We start from the raw sequence: 22,919 nt of genomic DNA, 5'->3' as shown, positions 1-22,919 counted from the left end.
GATGGCTGCTCCACTTTCCAGACTGACAGATGAGCTGGTGGAGGGACAGAAACTCCCTGTCTTCTCAGTAAAATCAGGAGACTGCCTGGCTGAGCCAATAAAAAGGGAACATGTCCCTGGCCTAGTGGTCTTAGCATGTGCTGTGACTCCTGCTTATTTGTGTGTATTCTGTTTTATGAGACAGGACAGAGATTCTTCCCAGGTTGTCAGGTAAACCTGGAAACATAATGGTGTTTTTTTTCCCTGAAGGCTGAACTTAAAACCATTTTTCTTTCTCCTTTTCCCCCCCACCCTGAGCAGTCAGTGAATCCCTATATTGTGAAGCTCTCCATTGTGGATGACGAGGCCACGCTCAATGTGAGTACTTGGCTTGATTCCTCTGTGCTGCTGGAGATGCTCTTTCATATAGAGTGTAGGGTAATGAATGCAAGTGTGGTGTGTGTTAGAAATCAGGTCTGGGAACAGTGGTGCTCTAAGGAACTCAAGTACAGTGGTTGTTCAGCCCAAACTGTACTCTTGCAATAGGTTAGGCAGCTCATGATTTGGACAGTTTAGTCACCAGTCAAATGGTGGGGGTGGTTAAGAAGCTAGATAGCAAGGAACATGCTGAAGTGGATCTATTATGCATTCATGAGCTATGTGTACACCACTTGCTGTCATGTGCCAAAGAGGCAGAGGATGATTTATGCCAAAGGGAATCTAATTTCCAGTGCTGTGTCACTTGATTTTACCAGTCCACAAGTCAATTCTTGTAACTCAGTGGAAGCTCGTATCTGAATCAAGAGTCCTGCAATATATTTTGGGTTGTAGCCACAGTCTGAGATTTTTATCCAGGCCTGGATAAAAATTAACAGCAGACTGAGTTATGTGAACTGGAAGCTGCTCTGTAAACATGAATTAAAAAGCAAGCTCCGTGCTAAATAAAGGGTGAGAACTGTTAGTATTTTTGTAATGGCAGAGGTTGTTTGCAAGAAATCAAAAGTTATTAGTGTCTATGACTCTTTGTTTTGAATTTTTGGATGTGCTTCCTCTGACACCAACTTCTTTCTAAACTTCTTTGTGCTTTACTGAGGCTTCTTGAGTGAGAGCTCTCTCTGGAGGTCCAAGGACAGTAAACTTTCTCTGTTGAACTTAGTAATTAGATAAATAACTTTAAATTTTTTTGTCTGGGCTTTTGTATTATAATGTTATTGTGTCACAGCACATGTTAATATTTCAAATAGCTTCAAGGGAAACTCTGCATAGCATGCAAGGTTATCTTGGGAGGGGCAGCATTGCAATGTGTATTCAGTGTGTAATTTTCTCCCTTCAGATTTTAATGTCAGGATTTTTTTAAAACTTTTTTTTTTTCAGGGAATGGGACTTGTAATTGCCCAGGCTTTATCAGAATATAACAGGTAAAACCAGATTGTGTCTTGTTTTCCAATACATGATAGTTGGCTGTACATTTTCACAAACTTCTTTTTTTTCTGTTAAAGCACTTATCACTTGACAGCCTTGATGCACCTGGAGAGGCAGGGAATATCTTATGCTTTGAGGTACTTTGGTTCAATTGATGCAGTCATTGCAAGTCTCAATGCATCTGTACCAACTGGGCTGATGTGCTTCAGGAGAGATCTTTCTCTAGGGGAAGATATCCATTGTGTGTTTTACTGTCATGGATTTTACCTCTGTGTGAACTTTGCGTAAAATCTTAGTCACAAGTGAAAAGATAATAATTTGCTGACAACTTCTCTGTTGAAAAATTGGTTTAGCTGAAACACTATCTAAAACAAACAAATAAATGTATCCAGGACTGTCCGCATGCCAGATCAGAGAGATTAGGAAATAAAAGCTCTTCCAAATGGTGGACAGCAGTAACTGCTGCTGAAGAAAGAGCCAGAAAGTCAGCAGAAAAGGGAGCATGTTCTTAGCTGCTGCTTCATAAGTAGCAGCATAAAGCATGTAAGTTTTCCTAAGAGGAAAATGAGTTAGAAAAATTTGGAAACTTATAGCAATTTCACCTGAGAAACTTAATATTGTGCAGTAGGATTCTCAGAGTATCCAGAAATATGTTTTAATTCCTTTGAAAATATGCTGTGATAGTTATGCAGGTGACTTGAAAGATCAGCAAATCATGTAGGTGTATTTAACAGAGGAAATGATTAGGGTAAAGCAGGAAAAACTTCACCCACCTAGCTTCCTTCATTGTGACAAAAGCTGTCTCAGATCATGGCCTGTTTCGCTTAGTTCATTCCTTTCCCAAGATTTTACAGTTGGTTTCTTTGAATGTTACATTGTGTGTGATCAGATTCTTGTGTGACAAACAAAATAAAGGGCCACGTGAGCTTTGCCAGTCCCTTTGAGTGCCAGATGAAGCAGTGTTGCTTAAATCTGAGGCCCCCTCCTGTTTGTTGACTTCACTTCCTCTAGTTCCAGTCTCTTTACTTGCTCCAGGAAAGTGGAATCAGGCCATGAACCAGAAAGATCCATGTGGTTTCTGCTGGCCGTAGGGTGACCAACTCTCATTTTTTTCTGGAGTGGATGATGAAATGAAACTGTTCTGTGGTTACTGAGTCTGTGCTCGTGTGGATTATTACTGTTTGTCCAGTGCAAGACAAAATTTCCTGAGTCACTTGATCCCTTTCCTTCAAAGTTAGCTCAAACTGCTTGTGTAACAAAGCGTTGCTCAAGTTTCATGTCTTTCAGCAGCCCCACTTCAACTCCACACAATTTACAAATAGTTAATATCCTTTGTCTTTTCTTTTGTGAGTTCTTGAAAAATTTACAAATAGTTAATATCCTTTGTCTTTTCTTTTGTGAGTTCTTGAAAAAGGCTGTTAAATGTTGACGTTTCCTCCCTCCTATATTCTTGTCAAATAAGACTAAGGCATAGGGATTTAGGTAAAGTAACCCTTGTTCTATTTCTAACCCTGAAACTTCATCCTTATTCCTTTTGTTCAGGCAATACAAAGATAAGGAAGAGGAGCATCAGACTGGTTTCTTCTCAGCCCTAACTAACATGGTAAGCAAGGAAGAAGTGTTTTTCTATTCTTAAAAAGGTGCATTCATGCAAGTTCAGCAGGAGTGTTTCTAAAAAGTCTGAGTTTGGAACGGGATTGTGGAGGTAGAGATGGATTAAACAAATCAAAACTAAATACAACTAAAATGGTTTTATTCTGAGGAATGTGTTGTCTGGCTGGGAAAGCTCTTTCTAAGGACAATATCTCTACTCTTGTGTTGTTGGTAGCTGAAATTCTTTTCCTGCATCTTCTTCACTCTAGTTGACTTTAATTTAAAAATCGCCTTATTTTAAACTTCTAATAATTTTTTTAAACCTATTAATCCTTTTAAAGAGCTATGTATTTTTACAAACTAACTGCTGCTCTGGTGATGTGGCCTAAAACACAGTGGCACATAGTCCAGTCTGTCACTAGTCTTTGAGGTTCTCTTTCTTTACTGTTTTGTTTCTCAAGCGTGGATGCACTTTAGCTATGGAGTAGAGCTTGGATTCTGCAGTGGGCACTGTCTGCATTTTTGAAGGGGTAGCCTTCAAAAGCAGTTGTGAACTTCTTCCTTATAAAGAGTATCCACTGTTCCCTTTGTTCAGTTTGGTTTTGCTTTAGTCAGTGATTTCATTGTATTCTGAGATCTAACTGACTGAAAAATTTTCTAGAAGTAAGGTTAGTTCAGTGTTGACAGCTGTCTGTCAGGAGTGACTGGGGTAAAACTGTAGCCATCCTGGGGCAAGCAGATTGGAAATTATCTCTGTTGTCCTCTTACAGAATGGCAAACTAATCCAGGCTGGAATTCACGATCCAGTTTTGTTTTTTTTTTTATTCCTTTTTTGTGATTCAACACGTGCAGCATTGGTCAGTGACAGTACAGCAAAATAAAATGTGTTTGTAGCCATGTGTTCTCTTGCTGTCTAATAGCTTTCCCAAATTCCTGCTGTGCAATGCTCTGTCTTTCCATAGGTGGGCAGCATGTTCATAGCAGATGCTGATGAGAAGATCTCTGTCCAGTAAGTGCACAGAAGTTATTTACACAATGAACTGGTTGGTGCGAGCCGTTCTGTCACGGAGCTGTTTAATGTCACACAGCAAACTAGAGGAGCAGGTTCTCCTGTCACTAAAATGGTACCACACCCTGCAAACTGTGGATTTGCACTTCCATGAGAAGGATACAGGAGGGGGAGGAGACACAGCTGAATTGCTTGTAATGAAGTCTGTGAAAAACCTCCAGTGGTTTTTATGAGGCATTTATAACATATAATGGGTGTGTCAGAGGTGGCACATGAGAAGCAAAGGTTCGTGCACTCTGTCCCTCACCACAATATTTTCTAAATCAAGGGGGCAAGTGATAAATATGAGGGATTTTAGTGTCTCTGGGACCCTTTGCTCTTAAAGGAGATGACTTTAAATGGAAAACACTGACCAACTAGGGACACCTTCAGCGGGATGGCAACAAAGATTGTAGTTGTGCTCTAAAAATAGCTATTTTTATGGATTGCTACTACTAGTACTCTTATTAGTACTAATAATAATTGGAGGAACAACTGGATTTCAGAGGTAGAGTTTTCCGTAGTTGAAAAATTCTTTTTTCAGATACGCCATTCTTCTGAAAAATTTAGCTCCTGGTGTTCTGATCACTAACTGTGCCATTGTGTGTATCCTTCCCACAGAACGAATGAAGCAATCCTTCTGGCCCTCTATGAAGCTGTTCACTTAAACAGGAATTTCATCACAGTTCTGGCACAAGTGAGTTTCAGTGGAACGTTTCTCCATTTCTTTGTAGCGGATGTCTTTGAAATCAGAGAGCCAGAAATGGAATTTGTAAAGATATTTTCTTTTTTTCTCTCCCTTATGTACTTTTCATAGGATCAGCATGAAAGAGCAGGAGCAGGCCAGGGCCGGAGAAGAATTTTATTATATACTTCCTGCCTTGACACTAAATGAGTAAAGTTTTGAGGTCACAATTCATGTTGGAATGATTAATTTTTGCCACTGAATGGAAAGGGCTTCATGGAGTGCCTTCTGTGCCCCATTGATAGCCCACTTAAGGGGAGGATGGAGTGAGCAAAGTGGTTGCTGTAGCTCTCAGGGCAAATCGCAGGTTTTTTTAAAGTTAGATTTGAGAGAAGGAGGCTGATTCAGCTCCGAAATTGGATGGATTTTTCTTTATGGGTGTGCATGGAGTGCATGTTGTTGTCTGTTTGGGTATTCTTCACATAGGGTCTAATTGATGTGTGACAGTTGTTTCAAATACTATTTTGTGTTCAGACTTCCTTGAAGAGCCCAGCCCCTTTGGCATGGGAACAAGTTTGTTGGGGCATAGCACTTGTCCTTGGGCTTTTTATGGTGGAGAAACAGCCTTCTGAGAGGCAGTGGGCTACTCTGATTACAAATCTGTGGATGCTTTCCTAAATGCTATGTGAGTTTGGAGTGGTGGTTGCTGCTGGGAGGCAGATATTGAGCCTGTCTGTTCTAGTGATTGTGCTGAAAGGGCAGCCTGATGTGTTTAGGAAGACCTTCAGATTCAGGGTTTTAATTTTGGTTTGTAGGTACTGCTTGTAGTCTGTGAGAAAAACAACAACAGCAAAACAGTTAACACCGTTCCCCAGTTTATTCAGGTCCTCAGAGTGCAGCAGAGTGCAGCCATACATCACAGGCTAGACACTTGGCATGACAGAGGAGACCTCTGGGGACTCCTGACAGTAGTGGTGATGGAAGAGGTCTGATAGGCAGATCTACAGCCTCTGAAGAAAGCTTCTCTTTCATGGTTAATTTGCTGAGGTTCCCTGCTTGTCTTTTTCCAGGTTATTCATTCCTACCACATCTGAGATTTCTACTCTTTCAGTTCTGTGTAATAGCAACTCAGGCTTTTCTGTGGTCAAGATATTCCTGAGGGAAGAGAGGGATTTAGCAGGGAAAAGAGCAGAGCAGAAAAAGATGAGCTAGAGTAAAAGCTCTTAAAAATAAAAGGACAGACTCATTACTTGTGAAAGTGATAGTTGAAGCAGCCACTGATCAGTGGGTTGAATTGGGAACTGATATTCGTGGGTGGATTGTCTGTAGTCCTTCATTTAAGAGAGGGCAAGGTAGGTCATGTCATGTTGAAAAAACCTCATAAAAGCTGATGAAAGCTCTTGCCTAAGCTGGTGTCCATTGCTTGGTGCTGCATGAATGGCTTCCTGCTGCTGTGTGGCACATGGGAAGAGCAGGGATTCAATTCTGAGGATATCTGGAGCATTAAGTTTGTGCTCATCAGTTGTGGGTGCTTGGGTTTGCTGCTGGGTGGCACTCTTGTCTCTCAACTGCTAGTTACTGTTCTGCAGAAAGAAGGAAGGTAAGTCCCCAAAATCTGTCTAAGGAAATCTGGCTTATGTAAGACTTTCAGTGAAAAAATGTATTTTTAAGTGTAAGTTGGTAGCTGTAGGGATGTAAATTATCTTTGAGTTGTAGTATGTGTGTTTATGCTTCCCGTGAAATATTTGCATTTATAGTTGCTCATAAAATGAGATACTCAAAGGCAGTGTGGAAGATATCTACTTGTGAAAAATCCTATGGAGGTAACGTCAAATCAGCAGTTCAGTATCTTCCTTTTATTTTGAAATTGTGATGATATATTAAGGCAGATGATACATTTATGTAAAACTTGCCCTATGAAATGGACACTTTGCTTGGCAGCCAGACTCAAAAATAGCATGGCAGATTGCCCACGCTCTCACCAGTGTGGATAGGTCTGGAAGCTTGCAAAGAGTGAAGGCAGTAATTAGGCAAGCAACTGTTAGTAAAAGTAAAGACGAAATGGGGAGAGTGACTGGCTGATGGAAGCTGAGAGGATTGATAATGATGGTATTATTTATGTTATGCACAGTTCCTGCAGGGCTTTATAATGAGACAGGAAAGTAATAAATTGCCATTATCTTTGAACAGGTGGGGGGGCAAGAGCGAGGAGAATCTGCTCTTAGAGAAGTGAAAGGATCTTAGAGGAAGAGTTCAAATGCACATCCTTGGGTTGTTTTAGGGGGAATTAGAAACTATTAATATTGTAGGCTTTTGCAAATCTTCTCCCATTCTACATTAGGGAATGGCATTTTCCTGTCTGCTGAGGAGAGCCACCACTTTCTGAGTATTTTTGTGTTTTGCGGAGTAGAGAAATTGATGTATGGTTTAATCGCTAGATATCCAAGGTCAGGAACTGTGGCCTGGCTCTTTGGAGAAGAGGTTGAAGTTTCTTGAGACTTCCTTAGTCATGTCTATTGTGCAAGAGCATGGAACAGTACAGGAGTGGTCTGTGTTTCTAGTGCTTGAGGAGGCAGTTGACTTGTGCATTTGTGTTTTCTCTTAGAGCCATCCTGAAATGGGCCTGATGACAGCACCAACAAGCCCAGTTCCAACGACTCCTGTCACTCCACTCGGAACCACCCCACCTTCTTCGGATGGTAAGAAATGTAATTATTACCTGAGGAAAAATAATTTAAAACTGTAAAAGAGCTAGGAAACTATCTTCTGAAGGTTGCAACTAATGAGATCTCCCTGGAGCAGATGTAATTTGGTGGTCTCTCCTTGGAGTGACTTGCCTTACTAAACATGAGCAAGATTCTTTGACTCAAATTTATTTTTATTTTACCTTGTGTATTGCCCAATGAAATTATGCTGATATTCCTTCTGTAAACAGTACTGCCCCAATATCTGCATGAAGGTACACCCAGCCCATTAGTTATTCTGTGTGGGCTTTTACTTATGAATATTTCTAGTGTCAGGTCCTTTGTCTGGGATTATTTGTCATTGGAACAGATTTACAGAGAATTGCTGTGGATTCCTGCTTGTCTTTAATGCACTTGTCCTCAGCTTTGAATTAATTGGGATTTGAATTCACTCTGGGTGTGGAAGTATTCCTCCCTCTTATTATTGCATTTTCTTTGACAGACTTTGTAAAAGACTTCTTACCCTGAGATCTGTCTTCTAAATGAGATATTATGTGTCCACATAAATATGCTTTGAAATCATCTAAAATAAAACCCTTTCATTTTAAGGTATGGATAGATACAGCCTAGTTTAAGAGAAGAGATGAAATGGCTATTTTCACATACTTTAATGGCATCTGAGCTGAAGAGTGTTTAATGAAGGAACAGAGTCAATTTGAATAGAGCACAGTTTGGAAATATTTCTGGGGAAAAGCAGCCTGGGTTACTCATTTGTATCAGCTATTCAGGTCATTTGGTACCCTAGTTAGGGATGATCCTCCTCATGGATGAATTCTGTCTGGTTGCCATGGATAACAAAAGCTTCAGATAAAGAGTCCCCTATGTGTCAGGTATCTGTGTGCATATAACATAAAATGTGGAGGGATGGCCTTCTGTTCAAAGTGTTCATTGCAAATGTATCCACCCCCACACCATATTACACAACTGACAGAATTTGTGCTTACCTACATCTACAGCTTGTTTGCGCTTTTTTTTCCTCTTTTTTTTTTTTGTTAACCACAAGGCAAAACAAAATCAAAACAAAACCTCCATCCTCCTTTCAGCAGAGGCAGTGATCTTGTGAAGTTTGAGGCTTCTTGTGGCTTGTAAGGTTACTAAATTGAAGAAGATGATCTAATCTTAATGTGCAGCAATTGCATTGGGAAGCTTGCTTCATTTTCATCTGCTGTCACCTTGTTGATATGTACAATGTGATTTTTTTTTTGTGTGTGTGTCCCTTGGCTTGGTTGAGTTTGGTGGTGCTTGAGTACTGCTGTTTTAAAGATATGTCAGAATTTTCCTCATTTACAGAGATCTTGCAACTCAGCTGTAAAATTTGCCTATGGCTGCCAGTTAGCAAGAGGCTTTTTGGCTTTGGAATGAGAAGATTGTTTTCCTTTTGCTGTGCTAAAAAAATGTGTAGTTGAACTGTTTTCAAGTTACATTAACAAGTAGAAATCCATCTATGAATTTCAGGTGCTTTTCTTTTATGCTGTCTGGGATAAAAAATGTGTTCATATTCTGGTTTGAAATTTCTCTGGCTGTTAACCTGTAGTGTAAATTAAGACCTTTAACCTATAGTGTAAATTAAGATCTTGTAAAGTTTCAAAATGTGTATTAAAAAAAGGTCTGTATCATGAACCAGGATAAGTAGTGATGTGTTCTTCAGAGTGATTTCTTCCTTTTTTTTTTTTCTGCAGAAATGAGCCTTTTGCTAGAAACTGTTTATCCATAATATGTAAATCAAGTATGCCTGTCACCATAGTTATCTAAATGTCAGTTTGCTTACTGTTGTTAAATATTCATTCACTACGTTCATTGTAACAGCTCAAGAAGGATCCACTGGGGATATAAATACATTTTTCAGACTTTTAGCTAAATCTTTGAGCTATTCATAATACTGGGAGTGAGAAAGCTTCCAGTCTCATTGCACAGACTTTGCCAACAGAAGTGGCACATTAGTAATGTGTCAGGAGCCCCAGGTCTTCAAGACTGAATGGACTAAACCAGCTCACACTTGGGAATGTGCAACCTTTATAACCTAAAAGCCCCATTATGATTTTTTTATGTGATTCAGTCAGGTTACATTGATCTATTTGACCTGTTGTTTCCAAGGGCTTTCAATACAAAAGTTTTGTATTGAAGGTGATTGTGTAATCCTGAGTTCCATGAGAACCTCTGCTGTACTCTGGGCTTCTCAGTTCATGGTTTGAAGAATCCTGCATTTTACTGTTGGTTTGTCTCCTTCATTCTTCTGTGCCTGCCCTTGCCCCAGTTGAAGCCTTACTTGCCTCATTACAGGGTTGTGAGATACAAGCCTTGAATTTTGAAAGGTGTTTTATGTTAAAGCAGACTTTTCTCTGAACCAAAATACAATTGTGTGCAGGATCAAATCAGATCTTCCCCTTAGACCCCCCAACCTAGTCATGCAACAATCAGATGTAATTCCTCACTTCTTACAAGGTCCAATCTCATGATAAATACCTTTTTCTTTCCTCAAAGGTGAGAAAAGCCTTGAGCATTTTTGAGGATAGGCAGAAAAGAGATGATAAAATACTTGAGATATGTGTAGTAGTGGTCTGCAGATCTGTTTCCAGTGCAAAGGGAGCCCTGTCTTAGGCTGTCTTTATAGCATGAGAAGAGAGAGACTTTGATCAATTGTAATTCAAGCCATCTGTGACCTCCTGAATGAGAGAACCTGTGGGTTTGACCCCCTAGGCAGCCAGAACAGTCATATTATTGTCATGTCAGGACAGTTGCATAGAGCTGGCAAAGGTCTCCTTAATTTTGGAGCCTAATGCCCTGTGCTTGCAGGCATATCATCATGCAGTCTCTTTAGTTCATCAAGCTCTGACTAAATCAGTTCAATTTGTTTCCCAATAATTTCTGTTGGGGAGCAGTTTCAGCATCTTATTCTTTGGTTAGAATTATTCAACTTTGGATCCTGGATTTCTTGTCAATTCATACTCATTTATCATGGTGTTAAGCCTCCCTTGAAAGGTTGCTCTTCTTCATGTGTTGGTTTACTCACCTGAGTGTTTTGCTGTCCCACAAGAAAGGTACTCTGTTCTTCTGATCAATATACTAGCCTGTCTTTAAATTTCTTCAAGTTTAAGTTTATCCTCTTTCAACATGATTTCTGCATAGTTACGCACAGTGTTTGAGACAAGGCCTCCCCAGCACCTTGTGCAGGGCATTACAGTGTTTGTGTCTCTGCTGGAAGTGCATTTCTGAATATATATTGTAGAACTACACTCCTGAGCCCTACATGTTGGTAGCTTGTCATTTTGTGATCTGATCCTTGTATTTTGTTTGCAGCTGATGAGCTGCTGTGGAAATAAATCCCTGAATTCCTGATCCTACAGCTTGCATTGTTTAATTTCATCTTATGTTTATTATCTGTTCTTGTTTTTATCCCATTCTTTGTGCGCAGTCTGATACTTCTCTGTGTTTACATATCCCAACTTTCTGCCATTAGCAGGTTCATTAGCAAGCAACTGTTTCTTATGTCCAGGTCACACAGAAAAAAATCCTGTTCTCTAAACTGATGTCTACAGAATTCAAGCAGTAATATTTTTTCTTAGACTAGTAATTTCTTCAATTGTATCTCGTTTGCCAGATCTTTGATGTACATTAAATTTCTTTATGGGTTCCCACCTATTTCCTTCACTCGTAGTTTTTTTTATACATAACTGTATTAAGTGATTTAGTGAGGTATTTCTAGGTTGGCTCCATCAGTTTGGGGATTTTTTTGTCTGAGCTACTTTATCTTAAATGGTATCAGACTTGTCTGGCAGGATCTGCAGGTAAATGCATGATGCATGTTTCCAACTGATCTTTCTCCTCCCTTTCAATATTTCTTGTAAAGCTTTCCAAATGGAAAGGCAGAGAATGGCCCTTTAGGATAGCTCAGGCTCAGTCATCAGTAAAAATATGGCTCGGTCACATGATAGAGGCTTGATAGCTCATAAACTCGGTGTTTCAGATGGTGAATGGGGGAATGGGAGAGGAGGCACATTGTGCAATTAGCTGAGGAAATGAAATAGCTTCTTGTAGAGTCTGAGGCAGATGATGTCCAGTGTTAAGGTGTCAAAAGTAAAGCTGGTGTCCTAGAGAAATGCAAATGAACTGATATGGGTATGGAAAGTACCTTCTGCTCCCTGCTGGGTTGAGATGTATCTAGCACAAGCTGTGACTGCTTTTGCTTCTTGCTTTTCATAAAGCTTCTGTTTCTGCCTTACTTTTGTATCTCTGGTCCTGCAGTAATTGTTACATTGTCTCGTCTGTTGCTTCTGCAAGAGAGATTGTTGTTGAAAGGAAGAATGGAATTGACACAGACCTTTTGGAACTAACATTTCAAAATTGCTGAAACAGAGAAGGACCTTTCCTGGGCATGTCTCTTTACAAAATGAGAATTGTGTGACTGTTATCTGTGTTGCTTGTAAGAGCTAATTGGATATCAGTGCAAATATCCAGGTTTCCCCAGGCTAGGGATGTTGATGAGTGCTAAAACAGTGGGCTCATCTCCCTGGGAGGAGGAGCACATGCAGGACACAGAAGGATATCACTTTGCAGGTACCTGTGCTTAGAGCAGGAGAAATGGTCTCTGAGGGAGTGGTACCAGTCATCATAACACAATCTTTCCTGGGTGGTCATGGAGGAGGAGGTCAGGTGGCCCTGCAAAGGTGATCCTAACCAGACCTGTGTGTCTTAGTTCTCTGTATAGTAATTTCTTGTATTTGTATAGGATAAATGTGTCTTATCTGCTTTGTTCCAGTTATAAGCTCTGCAGAGCTGCCTTTGGATGCTGACGTGCAAACAAGCAACCTGCTGATAACCTTCTTGAAGTACAGCTCAATTGTGATGCAGGACACAAAAGGTAAGTGAATTCTGTGGATGCAGCAAACAGTGCTTCTGAAGTCAGGAGGGCCCAAGAATGTGCCTAGTGACTCCAGAAACAAAAGTGGAGTCCCTTTATAAGAAGATTGAAGATTTCACCTTTTGAAAAAGTTAAGTGATTTCTTATTGTGAGATAAGACTTATGAAAGTAGGAGAGACCTAATGCTGGCAGGAGAGATGTCAGGTATGTAAAGAATGTAATAATAATTGATAATACCTAATAACCAAGCTGGTTTGTATTCCATAGGTGTGAGTATATCTGATTCATAACTATCTGTCAGAGAGGGGAAGTCTGAGACCAGAGAACTGTATTTTTAAGAACACTTAGAAGCTGACACAGGGCAAAGCTCAGCATTAGAAGGAAATACTTCTTTGTCCTTAGGTTAAATAGGTAGCTCTGTTGTTATAAATAGGACAGCAGCAACTTAGACTGCACTGGCAGTAATTTGCTTGAGAAAGTATCTTTCAGTGTTGTGCTTTTTGTTTCTCATGTAGTTCTGTGTGGGTTAATTTCAGCTTGCTGGAGTTGAAATATTGCCTAATCCCCTGCTCAGGGTACCCAAAACTGCTGTTTTGCCCAGTGGTTACATGGGCAGGACCATAGTGTGAACATACCAAGTGATCTTTCACTGTATTTCAGCCTGTTACTGACTTTTACTGTGAAGTTAGATATAACAACAGAAATATGAAGATGTCTGCAGAGCTATGATACATCAGTTACTGCATTTCATGAATGCTTAGTATTGAGTAAGAGAGCAGGCAGTTTCCTTTTATCTACTAGCATGCAATGAAATTGTATTTGGCTGTCTTGCTCTTGTTCAGTAAGCAAGCTAGTTGAAGAAAAAGTAATAATTTGAAATTAGGGCCAACAGGAGCTTCATGCACCCCTATCTGGTTTTGGCTGGGACAGAGTTAATTTTTTTCTTAATATCTGGTATAGTGCTTTGATTTCAGATTCAATATGAGAATGATATTGATAACACACTGATATTTTGACTCTGGCTAAGAAGTGCTAACCCTACATCAAGGACTTTTCAGTGTCTTGTGCTCTGCCCGTGAGGGGTGCACAAAAAGCAGGGAGGGAGTATGGCCAGGATAGGTGACCTGAACTGGCCAAAGGGATATTCCACAACATAGAATGTTAAGTCCAGTATATAAACGGGGGAGTTACCCAGAAAGGGACAGTTGTTGTTTGGGGATGGGATGGGCAGGCAAGTAGTGAGCAATTGTATCATGAACTGTATTTATTGTGCAGCACTTGTTTCTCTTGGTTCTGTTACCCTCTCTCACTCTGCTGATGATTATTATGATTATCATGATTATGATGATGAGGTTACAGTTATTAAATTGTTCTTAACCAACCCACATGATTTACCTTTTATTTCCAATTCTTCTCCCCACTGTGGGGAGAGAAGCATTGCCAGTGACTGAGCAGCTGCATGCTACTTAATTGCTATCTGGGGTTAAACCACAACTCCTTGGAACCAAGGCAGAATCAGGTTTACCTGTATCTTTTCTCAGAGGTACTGCTGACAGGTTGGATGAAGATACCGTGCTAGTGGAGCACCATTTTCAGACTATCCATTTCAGTTTTTAACTGTCCTTACTGTGAGCAAGCTTCATGTGCTTCCAGAATTCTTTGCTGTGATTTAATTACTAGTTATCTTCTCCAAGATAGATATTGAGAATAGATTATTTCTTTTTTCTATGTGTCAGCTCTTACATATTTGAAGCCTGCTTTCATGTTTCCTCTTGCTTTTGTCTTTTGAGCTAAACCACATCAATCTTGGCTCAGTCATTTTAATAGATTGCACACTTGAGGAGGGCTTACCAGCTCTCTAATTTGCTCATTCTCATTTGCTTTTCTTGGGTCCGTTTTTCTGATCCAAGACTCTGATGGAATAATTTTATGTTTTTCAATTTAACTTCTACACTTATTAGTCACTGTAATGTGGAAAGTCTGCACAGGGCCTTGGAAACTGCCACACTATATTAGTTTCAGATAGAGTGAAATCTGATAGAGGGGATTCCTTATTAAACAAGCCAGTGAGAGATGAGTCTATTGTGTTATGAGACAGGAGTTGATGTCTCTTTCTTTCTTTACTTTGGTTCTAGCTTGTATAAGGTATAAAATTTGTGAAGCTGATAGCCCCCCTTCTCACCATAGTACTTTGTGGCAGTGAGCTCCACTGACTGATAATTTAAAAAGTGTGCCTTCCAAACTAATACTTATTAATTCTAGTGGGTATATTCCTGACCTTATATTTTGATTATAGATTGAGCACTGCCTAATTTTTTTTCCTTGTGTAAGATTAAGCATGGAACTGCCCAGGGAAGTGCTCAAGTCACAAGCCCTGAAGGTATTTAAAAGACATGTAGATGGGGCAGTTAGGGACATGGTTTACTGGGAGATTGGTAGTGCTGGATTAACAATTTGATTCCATTATCTTAAAGGTCTGTTCGAACCTAAATGATTATATGCTTCTATGTGGCACCAGAGTAGCAAAAAGAATGAACAATTCTAATTTATTCCACGTGTCTTGACACAGGTGGGAACACTTAGGGGGGAAACTGGTTTGTTCCATATCCAGGACTAGACAGTTGTTTTGGTCCTGTCCCAGAGAGCATAATTTAATAGATTGTGTTTGCTAGATCCTTCTCTTGTTATTCTCTCGTGTCAGTCAGAGGCAGCTGCCTTGGGAGAAACAAAACCTCTGTGTCATTTTCTCCCATCTGCGAAACAGGTTTCATAGTGACACACCTCCCTGTGGTCTGCTTTGTTCCTTTAATGAAGGTTGCTGTGAAAATATGAAGTGTGTGTGCAAGTAACTGCTTGCATAGCTGCCCCATAGCTCCTGAAAATGGTTTGATGTTCACAATACACTGGCAGAGGTCATGGTGTGAAACAGGAGCCTTTACAGCATGTTCCCCAGAGAGAAGTGGTAGCAGCACCTACAGAAATGACAGGGAGGCCTTACAACATAAAAATAACAAGACTCTTGTGTATCAGTTTTATTCTAGGTCATTTCTCCTTCTTGCTGGAGTATAAAACTTCATACTTAAATATTTTAGCTGAGGTAAGGAGATGGGAGAGACTTCCAACTCTCCCATTCCAAAATTCCTCTTCATCTTACTTAGTGCTGCATGATGAAATCAGCACACTTCATGGCACATCTTGTTAGTAGATATCTGTCCCTGAGCAGCGTAAAAAAGAGAACAAAAGAGGTGTCAAACTAGACAGAACAGCTAGCTAGGCCCATTCTATCTGTTTTTATAATTACCATATACCCACCAGCTAGCAAAGTGTTGATAAAAGTCACCTGCAAAGAAAATTGGCTGATGCTGATCTTCTGCTTTATATGAGTGTGTGTCTGTTTCAGATGTCCTCCTCCTTTGAGTTTGACTATAAGGCAGATGTCTGGGATGGCATGTTTAGTAGTCCTGTGCTTTAGAGGAGCTGTTGGAAATCTTGGGAATGTGCAATGTTAAGCCTTCTCAGAATTTAGTTATCAGTGTGCTATTTTATTTAGTTTTTTTTGTGGGTTTTGAGGGTGTGTGGTCCAACAGTGTTGTTTTTTAGAATAAATATTTTTAACTGTGCTTGACTGGATAGTACCTTCTACAACCTGATCTTAGTTGGCCCTGCTTTGAGCAAGGATTGAACCAGAGATTTGTTCTATCCTGCCTTACTCCATGACTATATGTATCTTGGGTTTTTTTTATATTCAAGGTTAAAATTGAGAGGAGTTTTAAATAATCCAAATAAAAATTACATTCATCTGCCTTAGTCCCTCTGTTTTGCTCCAGCTGTCTTTCAAGGCAAAAGCTGTTGTTTGAAGTTGTGAGATGAATAAGAAGTTATGGAACATGATCAGGGTGAAACTTTTGGTTTAAAATGCTAAGCCTTTGCAGACTCCCTTCTTTCATAGTTTTGCAAAGAGCAAAGTAGGTCATGTCTCTCAGTATTGGGGTTAAAACTTGGAACTTGGAGCATAATGTCAGCTACACAGTGCTCCTGTGAAAGCTTTGCTGCTTGTTTCATAACCTACAGCAAAGGTGATGTTTTGCTTTCCACCTTGTCTAAGAGGGGGAACAGTGTGTCTCTGCTGTGACAGAAAGACAGTATTTAGAGTATCTGTGGAAGTAAAACGGAATGAGACAGAAGCCCAGTGGATAGTTACAATGCTGTTGGAAGTTCAAATCCTAGCCTTTGCTCTTGATGCAACCTGGTGACAAGTGGGTGGAATTTAGTGGCCAGGCTGGAGGGTGAGTGCATAGTGGGACTACAGTATTAGCTATCATGGAACAAGTAGGACTATGAAGAATCTCCAAGCTGGGCCTTCCTTTTGCTGCAACAGCTGTCTTGCTCTTCAGCCTTGCTAGGCTTGTGTGTCTCACTGAGGACTTGATTTTTCTCCTTTGCAGATGAGCACCGGCTGCACAGTGGCAAGCTGTGCCTCATCATCCTGACATGCATAGCAGAGGTAGGTTTCTTGTGTGAAGCTGCTCAGCTGATGGTGTGTTAGAGGACTCTATCCCCCTGCCTCCTGTGGAGCAGGAGCTGAATATCCACAGTGGTACAGAATGGTGAGGTCCTTAGGCACTTACTATTTGCTAACATACTTGATGCAGTACTGTTAAAGTTGACTTGAAACTTGAAAATGGGATCATCTCATTTGAGTTAGCCAACTCGTGGGGCTGAGGAGAAAAAAGACTGAACCTAAGCCTTTCTCTCTTAGCTTTTGAGTGACTCTGTGGTGTGGCTTTTAGGTGAGTGAATGTGCTAATGGCTTTCAGCTCTGTGCTGTTCATGGTAAACAAGGGCTGTGCCATATCCCTTCTGCCGAAGAAGGATACAAATCTGAAAGTAAGTCACGTGTTTGTAGGTCCTTACAAGCAAGACAAGTAGCAGATGTGGTAGTAGGGTGAGAACACAGCATTACAGAGCTGTCAGCACTCCTGTCTTAATGTGGCCCTGTCTCATGGAGAGTATGTTTTAATGGCTGACTCGTGTCCTGAATGGTGGTTGTGTTTGTGTGGCATTTACATTTTGCTTGCTTGCAAGTAAAGACCTTTCATTCTTAAAAAATAAAAAGCAGTGAGATTGATAGCCAGTGTAAGGATTCTGTAATAATGTTTCTTCAGGGTGCAGCCTGAAAACTAATCACCTACATTTAAAATTTTTCTAATTAAATGGTTTTGGCACTTGTTCTTCAGGTGGATGCATAGATAACAAAAGAAATTCTATTCCTGCATAATAAGGGCATTCTTTGGTTCTGACATTAAAGAGAGGATATCTTTATTACCTATTCTGGCTGTGCATTGTCTGGAGAAGCCTCTTTAATTTAGAGGTGGTCTTGGAATGAGCTTGAGGGGTGGAATAGCTTATAAACCTATCTGCTAGTACTGTAGTAGCTTCTGGCATCAAAATGCCAATTTAAACTTTTATCCACACAGTCACAGAACTGGTGTGCTGGAAAACCACCTCTTATATACCTGGGGCACTTGTTAAACTTGTGACATGGTGGTGTGTACACTCCAGAGTTTACATGAGCAAAGGAGGAGAAAGACTGAACTCAACTACTTGTTTTGTTTGCCATTAATTTTTCTAAAGTGAAATTTGGATGAGGAGGGGTTTGCTTTCGTGTGACTGGAAACATGGGTGGGACAAGAGGAAATGGGCAGAAAGCTTTTTAACTTTATGGTTGTATCTTGGGAGTTTTACACTGAAGCACATGTGATTTGAAAGACAACTGTAGGGTGTTGGGCTTTTCATATCTCCTCCCTTTTCTTGCCCTTTTCAATAGGATCAATATGCTAATGCTTTTCTTCATGATGACAACATGAATTTTCGTGTAAACCTACACAGAATGGTGAGTCTTTTCCTCCAGATTGTTTTCTCTTTAGGATGCAAACAGAGGATTTGAGTATGTATGAAAAGTATGTGTTGAAAAATGTGTCAAAGACGTCTAACCTACATTGCTAAGGCATGTGGAAATACTGTCAGAAATGCAGTAATTGTGGAATGATTTTGAAATTGCTCTCAGAATGTCTCCATTCTTCAAAGAACAAAGAGCTCCTTGCCCTGTCAGTGAATTCAGAGGCCTGTGTAGCTGCTGAGGAGCTGTGTATTAGGAGGTCTCTGAGGAAATCAGTGGAAGAGAGAATGTTCTGCCTTAATCTTCAGCTAGCGTTAGCCCTCCTGTGATACATAATAGCCAGCTGGAGTTGCACTGAGTGCTCTTATTTGGCTTAGCTTCATTCTGAGTGGAATAATTTACCTTCAGGGAGGAAAATACTTTTTCCAGAGCTTTTTCCTGTGCTGGAAGTGTCCTTATCTGGCTCATGAAGCTCTGTGGTTATAAGTAACTTGGTTATCCTACCTTGATGCATTCTGTCTTTGTGATACTGGTAAGTTCCACCACATCTGACAGTGAAGTAGCGCTTGAAAGTCACTCGCTGTTCAAGAAAGGAACAAACATCCTACTTTATGGAGACCATTCTGCAAGAATGCTAGTCATTACCCCTTAACAATAGATTTGCTATACAGTTAGCCTTTCTGGTCTGTTACAATGGACACCAAAGCCATTGACTACTGTACACACTGTTGAAAATGCCACACTTCAGGGTCAGAAACAAATCATTATGTTAACCAAGGGAGAGGAATTGCTGTGTGATTTTTGTCTTGGGGTCCCTCCCCTCAGTAGAACAGTGTCCTCCAGCTACACAGCTAGAGAAGCAAACCCCCAGTATCAGCATGCTGGAAGGCAGGCCCAGTTTTGCTCCAACCATGGCCTTTAGGGTTAGTGTGTGTAAGATGGCAGTTGGAGAAAAAGACAAAAGGAAGCCTGTGCTGGTGGCACTGTTTGCTTGAAAAATACAGTAATACACAGACTGTCACTTCAGGCTTCTGCTGACTTCTTCCTATCTTTGTGTGTTTGAAGCCAATGAGACATCGGAAGAAAGCAGCAGACAAGAACCTACCCTGTCGCCCACTGGTGTGTGCAGTGCTCGGTGAGTGTTGTTAGAGCACGTGTGTGCTTGTGGCTCCTGAAGCATCTCTTGTTGAGCAATAGCAATATGAGATTTGAGGATTAAATGGAGCAGTGGATGGACTTAAAGGAAGGACAGTTACATACTTAAGATGTTTCCAGCAATCCATGCCCAGCTTTGTACATGGCTGCCTCGCAGACAAATCCAAAGTTGCAGCTCTGTAGCAATAAATCTTATATACATTTACAGAAAGTTTTGCAGATGCTGCTTGGCCCATTGGACCTGAGTTTTTAACAACAGGGAGGGCAGTTGATTAACAAGTTCAGTGTTTAGGTGAGTGTGGTAGCAACGACAAGTACTTTGTATATAATATGATGATGGCAAACCTATAGTTCACAAAAAACATCTTTGTGAACCTGTTTGCTGGGCATTAAGCTTTTTCTGAGCCAAAAACCAGCAGGAATGTTAGTAGCTAGGATTGGTTTTGCCTGTGGATAGATATGGAGGCGTAGTTGAAAGCTTTTCATACAGCACATGATTAAGTTGTGACTCTCGTTACTGTGGAGGCCAAAAGCAGATATAGATTCAGAAATGGAGGGCGTCTGGGTCCCTGAATGGCTGTTCAACCTGATGGTACAGGAGCAGTCTTAGACTTCAACATTTTCAGACATGATTGTTGAAGCCAAGACACAACAGCATAAAGAAACTTTCTAGAGCTATCAGATTTCATACACTCTTCACCTACACTGTTTTTAGTCACTGTTGAGTTACACTGCCTGGCTGTTACTGCCCTAGGAGGTTACAGCTCACAATTGTTACCGGTGGCTTGGGGTAAGCATTTCATGCTGAAGTTGGGTTGAACACACCCCCACAAGCATTCTGTTATCATTGATTAGCTTCTTTCAATTGTATTTTTATACTCTTTGCCTCTTATCTTCACACTGGAACCCCTTAAATGTTAGACACATTCTCCTTTTTTTTTTTCCCTCTGAATTAGTCTTAAACAGAAGCTTAGCCTATGTTGAGATTAGACTAGTTTTATATGCTTCAGAATTTGTTTCAAGAAAAATAGGTGTTATTTACAATGTCTCTTTAAGTAACATCTAGGTTGCACATTTTTTCTGACAAGAATAATTTTCTAAAATGTGTTTCTTGATGGAATTTTCCATCAGTGATAGGGCTTGAAATACAAGAGCAATTCTAAACATCAGAATTCATAGTATAGGCTTTATTTGACTAACAGTGGGGGAAACCATATGGGGAAGCAGTGCCTCTGAGCAAATTACAATATGTACCCTCAGTTTCCAGTAGTTTCTTTTCTAGTTCTAGCAAATCTCTAGTGTTCCTTAGAACAAACAAAAAAGTGAAATCCCTTTCATCTAAGCAGGACTATTGTCTGGTAGCGATTGGTAGGTGGGGCAGCTTGACTTCCTTGTAGTCTACTAAAAGTTAACAGTAGCCAGCTTAATACTTACTTTATAATTTTCTTTTCTGTCAGATTTGATGGTGGAATTCATTGTAACACACATGATGAAAGAATTTCCTATGGATCTCTATGTGTAAGTGACTGTGGGGTAACTCATTGTGATTACATTTGAAGTTTGAATTTAGGTAGAATCCTGCTCATAGAGCAGTCTTCTGGCTGAAATAACACTTTGTGGCTGGTGGAGAGCAGGATGGCTTTTCATGAACTCTTCCAGTAACTTTTTCTACTTCAAAAAACCTCTGTGTGCCAGAAAATTGAAAGCAATTCAATTTCAGACTGTTTTCCTAATCTACTTGATCTAACACAAAGAGCTTTTCCGTCTAAAAGAAGTTTCATAACACAGAGTCATTGCAACAATCCCCACTTCCCAGAAGATGAATCTTGGTCTAGAAACAGAAAAGACGGTTTTGAAAAAGCGAGGATGACTGGCATGAGGCCTGGAAGGCAGTGGAGAAGGAGGGGGATTTAAGCCTGAAATGTCCTGCTAGGCAGCAAGGGGTAAAACTTAGCAATGGGCAAAAGGAGACAAGAGGACAGAGCTACTCATGAGCACTCCATGTGTCCCACAGGGGCCTCTCCAATGCTTTGTACTGCTTTAGCCTGGAGGGCAGAAGTAGGATTTAGACAGTTTGTTGGCTTTGCTCTGTTTGTGCAGTGCTGAATTTCCCCAAGGCACGAACAGCGCTGTGTTCTGTAGGGAAGGCAAAGGCACGTAGAATGTTTTTCCCTTAAAGTAACTTTTCAGCATATTCTGATTTTGCCCAAATAACCTTGCAATTATAGTGCCTTTTCAAGGGTTGAACAGTTCAATTGAATTTGTGAGATTTCTTTTTTTTTTTTTTTTCAATGACATTGCAGAACTATTTGTAGATGGGTGTAATGCTCTGGAGTTTCACAAGAAAGGTGTGAAAGGCTTGGACTCAAAAGCAATGTCACATCTAGAAACCCCATAACACTAGAAATAACGAGCAGGAGCCACCATCAGTGTACATTTGTATCCATTCATTTTGGCATGTTTGTGCAGTCCTTTCACTGTACTCGTGTCTGAAACCATCCCATAGCAGACACAGTTATTGCAGACAAAGTGGGTGTTCTGAATGCACAAGTAGTGTCATGCTTCTCTGCAGTACATTTACAAGGTGACAATATGAAGCTGTTGAAGGCTGGGCATATTAATATTTAGAAAATAAGTCCAAGTTGCTTAGACTAAGGGTACTTTTTGTCCATTATGTGTATTATGAATCCTCAGCATGAAACTTTTAGAACAGAGACACCCCACCAGGATGGATAAGTTAATAACTTGACTTACAGCCAGGTGAAAAGGTGCTGGGCATTGTCCAGTACCAGAAACAGCAGAAATAGGAGGTTTCTCCCCATAGAGATTGCTACTTCAGATCCGAAGACAGCTGTCTATCCTAGCTTCCTTTTTTTAGTTGAATTTATGAAAATCCAGTTTGAAATGCAGCACTTAATGTCGTGCTCAGTGGTTATAAATAGTTTTACCTTTATTCAAAGTTAGTTTCAGTTCCTACCTCATTGTGGTATTTTTTGGGATTATCTACGGGTCTGAAAAGGGTAATATATACCTTCTGCTTATTTTTTGCTAGACCTTGCTTTTAAAGCCTTGTCTTGAACTTTTCACCTATTTTTTAATAAATTTCATGCAAATTTTTAGAATTTGATTTCTCCATGTTTATCTGATGTGCAGTATCTTTCATCAGTGTCTTTTCAGAAAGATGTGGGTTTTAATGAGATAATGTGTTTTGGAGAAAGAAGGATTTGGGGGAAGGGGTTTTTTTCCTTTTTGTAGTCTTCTATTTTTTCTACATGTCAATAGTTAAAAATAGCTTGGCCTAACAAATACAGATTTCTATATGTTTTTTTGTGTCTTGTCCTTAATGATAGTGTTAGAGAATTTACTCACCGAACTGTATTTTTAGTTTGGATGTTATTTGTGCAGAAGAATGTGAAGAATGTGCACCTAAGAGTTTGTATGAACACTAGATGCTATAGAGACCAACAGGATTTGGAGACTTGACAAGTGCATTACCTGTATGTTGGGGCATTCCAGAGCTTGCATGTGTATTGCAT

The 22,919-nt window shown here is 40.2% G+C and overlaps 1 protein-coding gene across 5 annotated transcripts in view; it reads left to right on the top strand.

Annotated features, from left to right (window-relative positions):
* ARMH3 (armadillo like helical domain containing 3) overlaps nucleotides 1-22,919 on the top strand; it is a 123,450-nt gene that overhangs the window by 15,263 nt on the left and 85,268 nt on the right. For all 5 annotated transcript variants that reach the window (XR_009933349.1, XR_009933350.1, XM_062496308.1 and 2 more), the window contains exons 9-19: nucleotides 301-357; nucleotides 1,354-1,397; nucleotides 2,944-3,004; nucleotides 3,957-4,003; nucleotides 4,664-4,739; nucleotides 7,333-7,426; nucleotides 12,228-12,329; nucleotides 16,775-16,833; nucleotides 18,157-18,222; nucleotides 19,294-19,363; nucleotides 20,841-20,901. Coding sequence is in view for 3 of the 5 variants with exons in the window: in XM_062496308.1 (XP_062352292.1) it covers nucleotides 301-357; nucleotides 1,354-1,397; nucleotides 2,944-3,004; nucleotides 3,957-4,003; nucleotides 4,664-4,739; nucleotides 7,333-7,426; nucleotides 12,228-12,329; nucleotides 16,775-16,833; nucleotides 18,157-18,222; nucleotides 19,294-19,363; nucleotides 20,841-20,901 (737 nt within the window). In the remaining 2 variants the exon portion in view is untranslated. The remainder of the gene's footprint in view (nucleotides 1-300; nucleotides 358-1,353; nucleotides 1,398-2,943; nucleotides 3,005-3,956; nucleotides 4,004-4,663; nucleotides 4,740-7,332; nucleotides 7,427-12,227; nucleotides 12,330-16,774; nucleotides 16,834-18,156; nucleotides 18,223-19,293; nucleotides 19,364-20,840; nucleotides 20,902-22,919) is intronic.

Source organism: Cinclus cinclus, chromosome 7 (genome assembly GCF_963662255.1).
Source record: "Cinclus cinclus chromosome 7, bCinCin1.1, whole genome shotgun sequence".
NCBI lineage: Eukaryota > Metazoa > Chordata > Aves > Passeriformes > Cinclidae > Cinclus > Cinclus cinclus.
The sequence above is the reverse complement of the archived record's forward strand: the minus strand, read 5'-3'. Positions and strand labels throughout refer to the sequence as shown.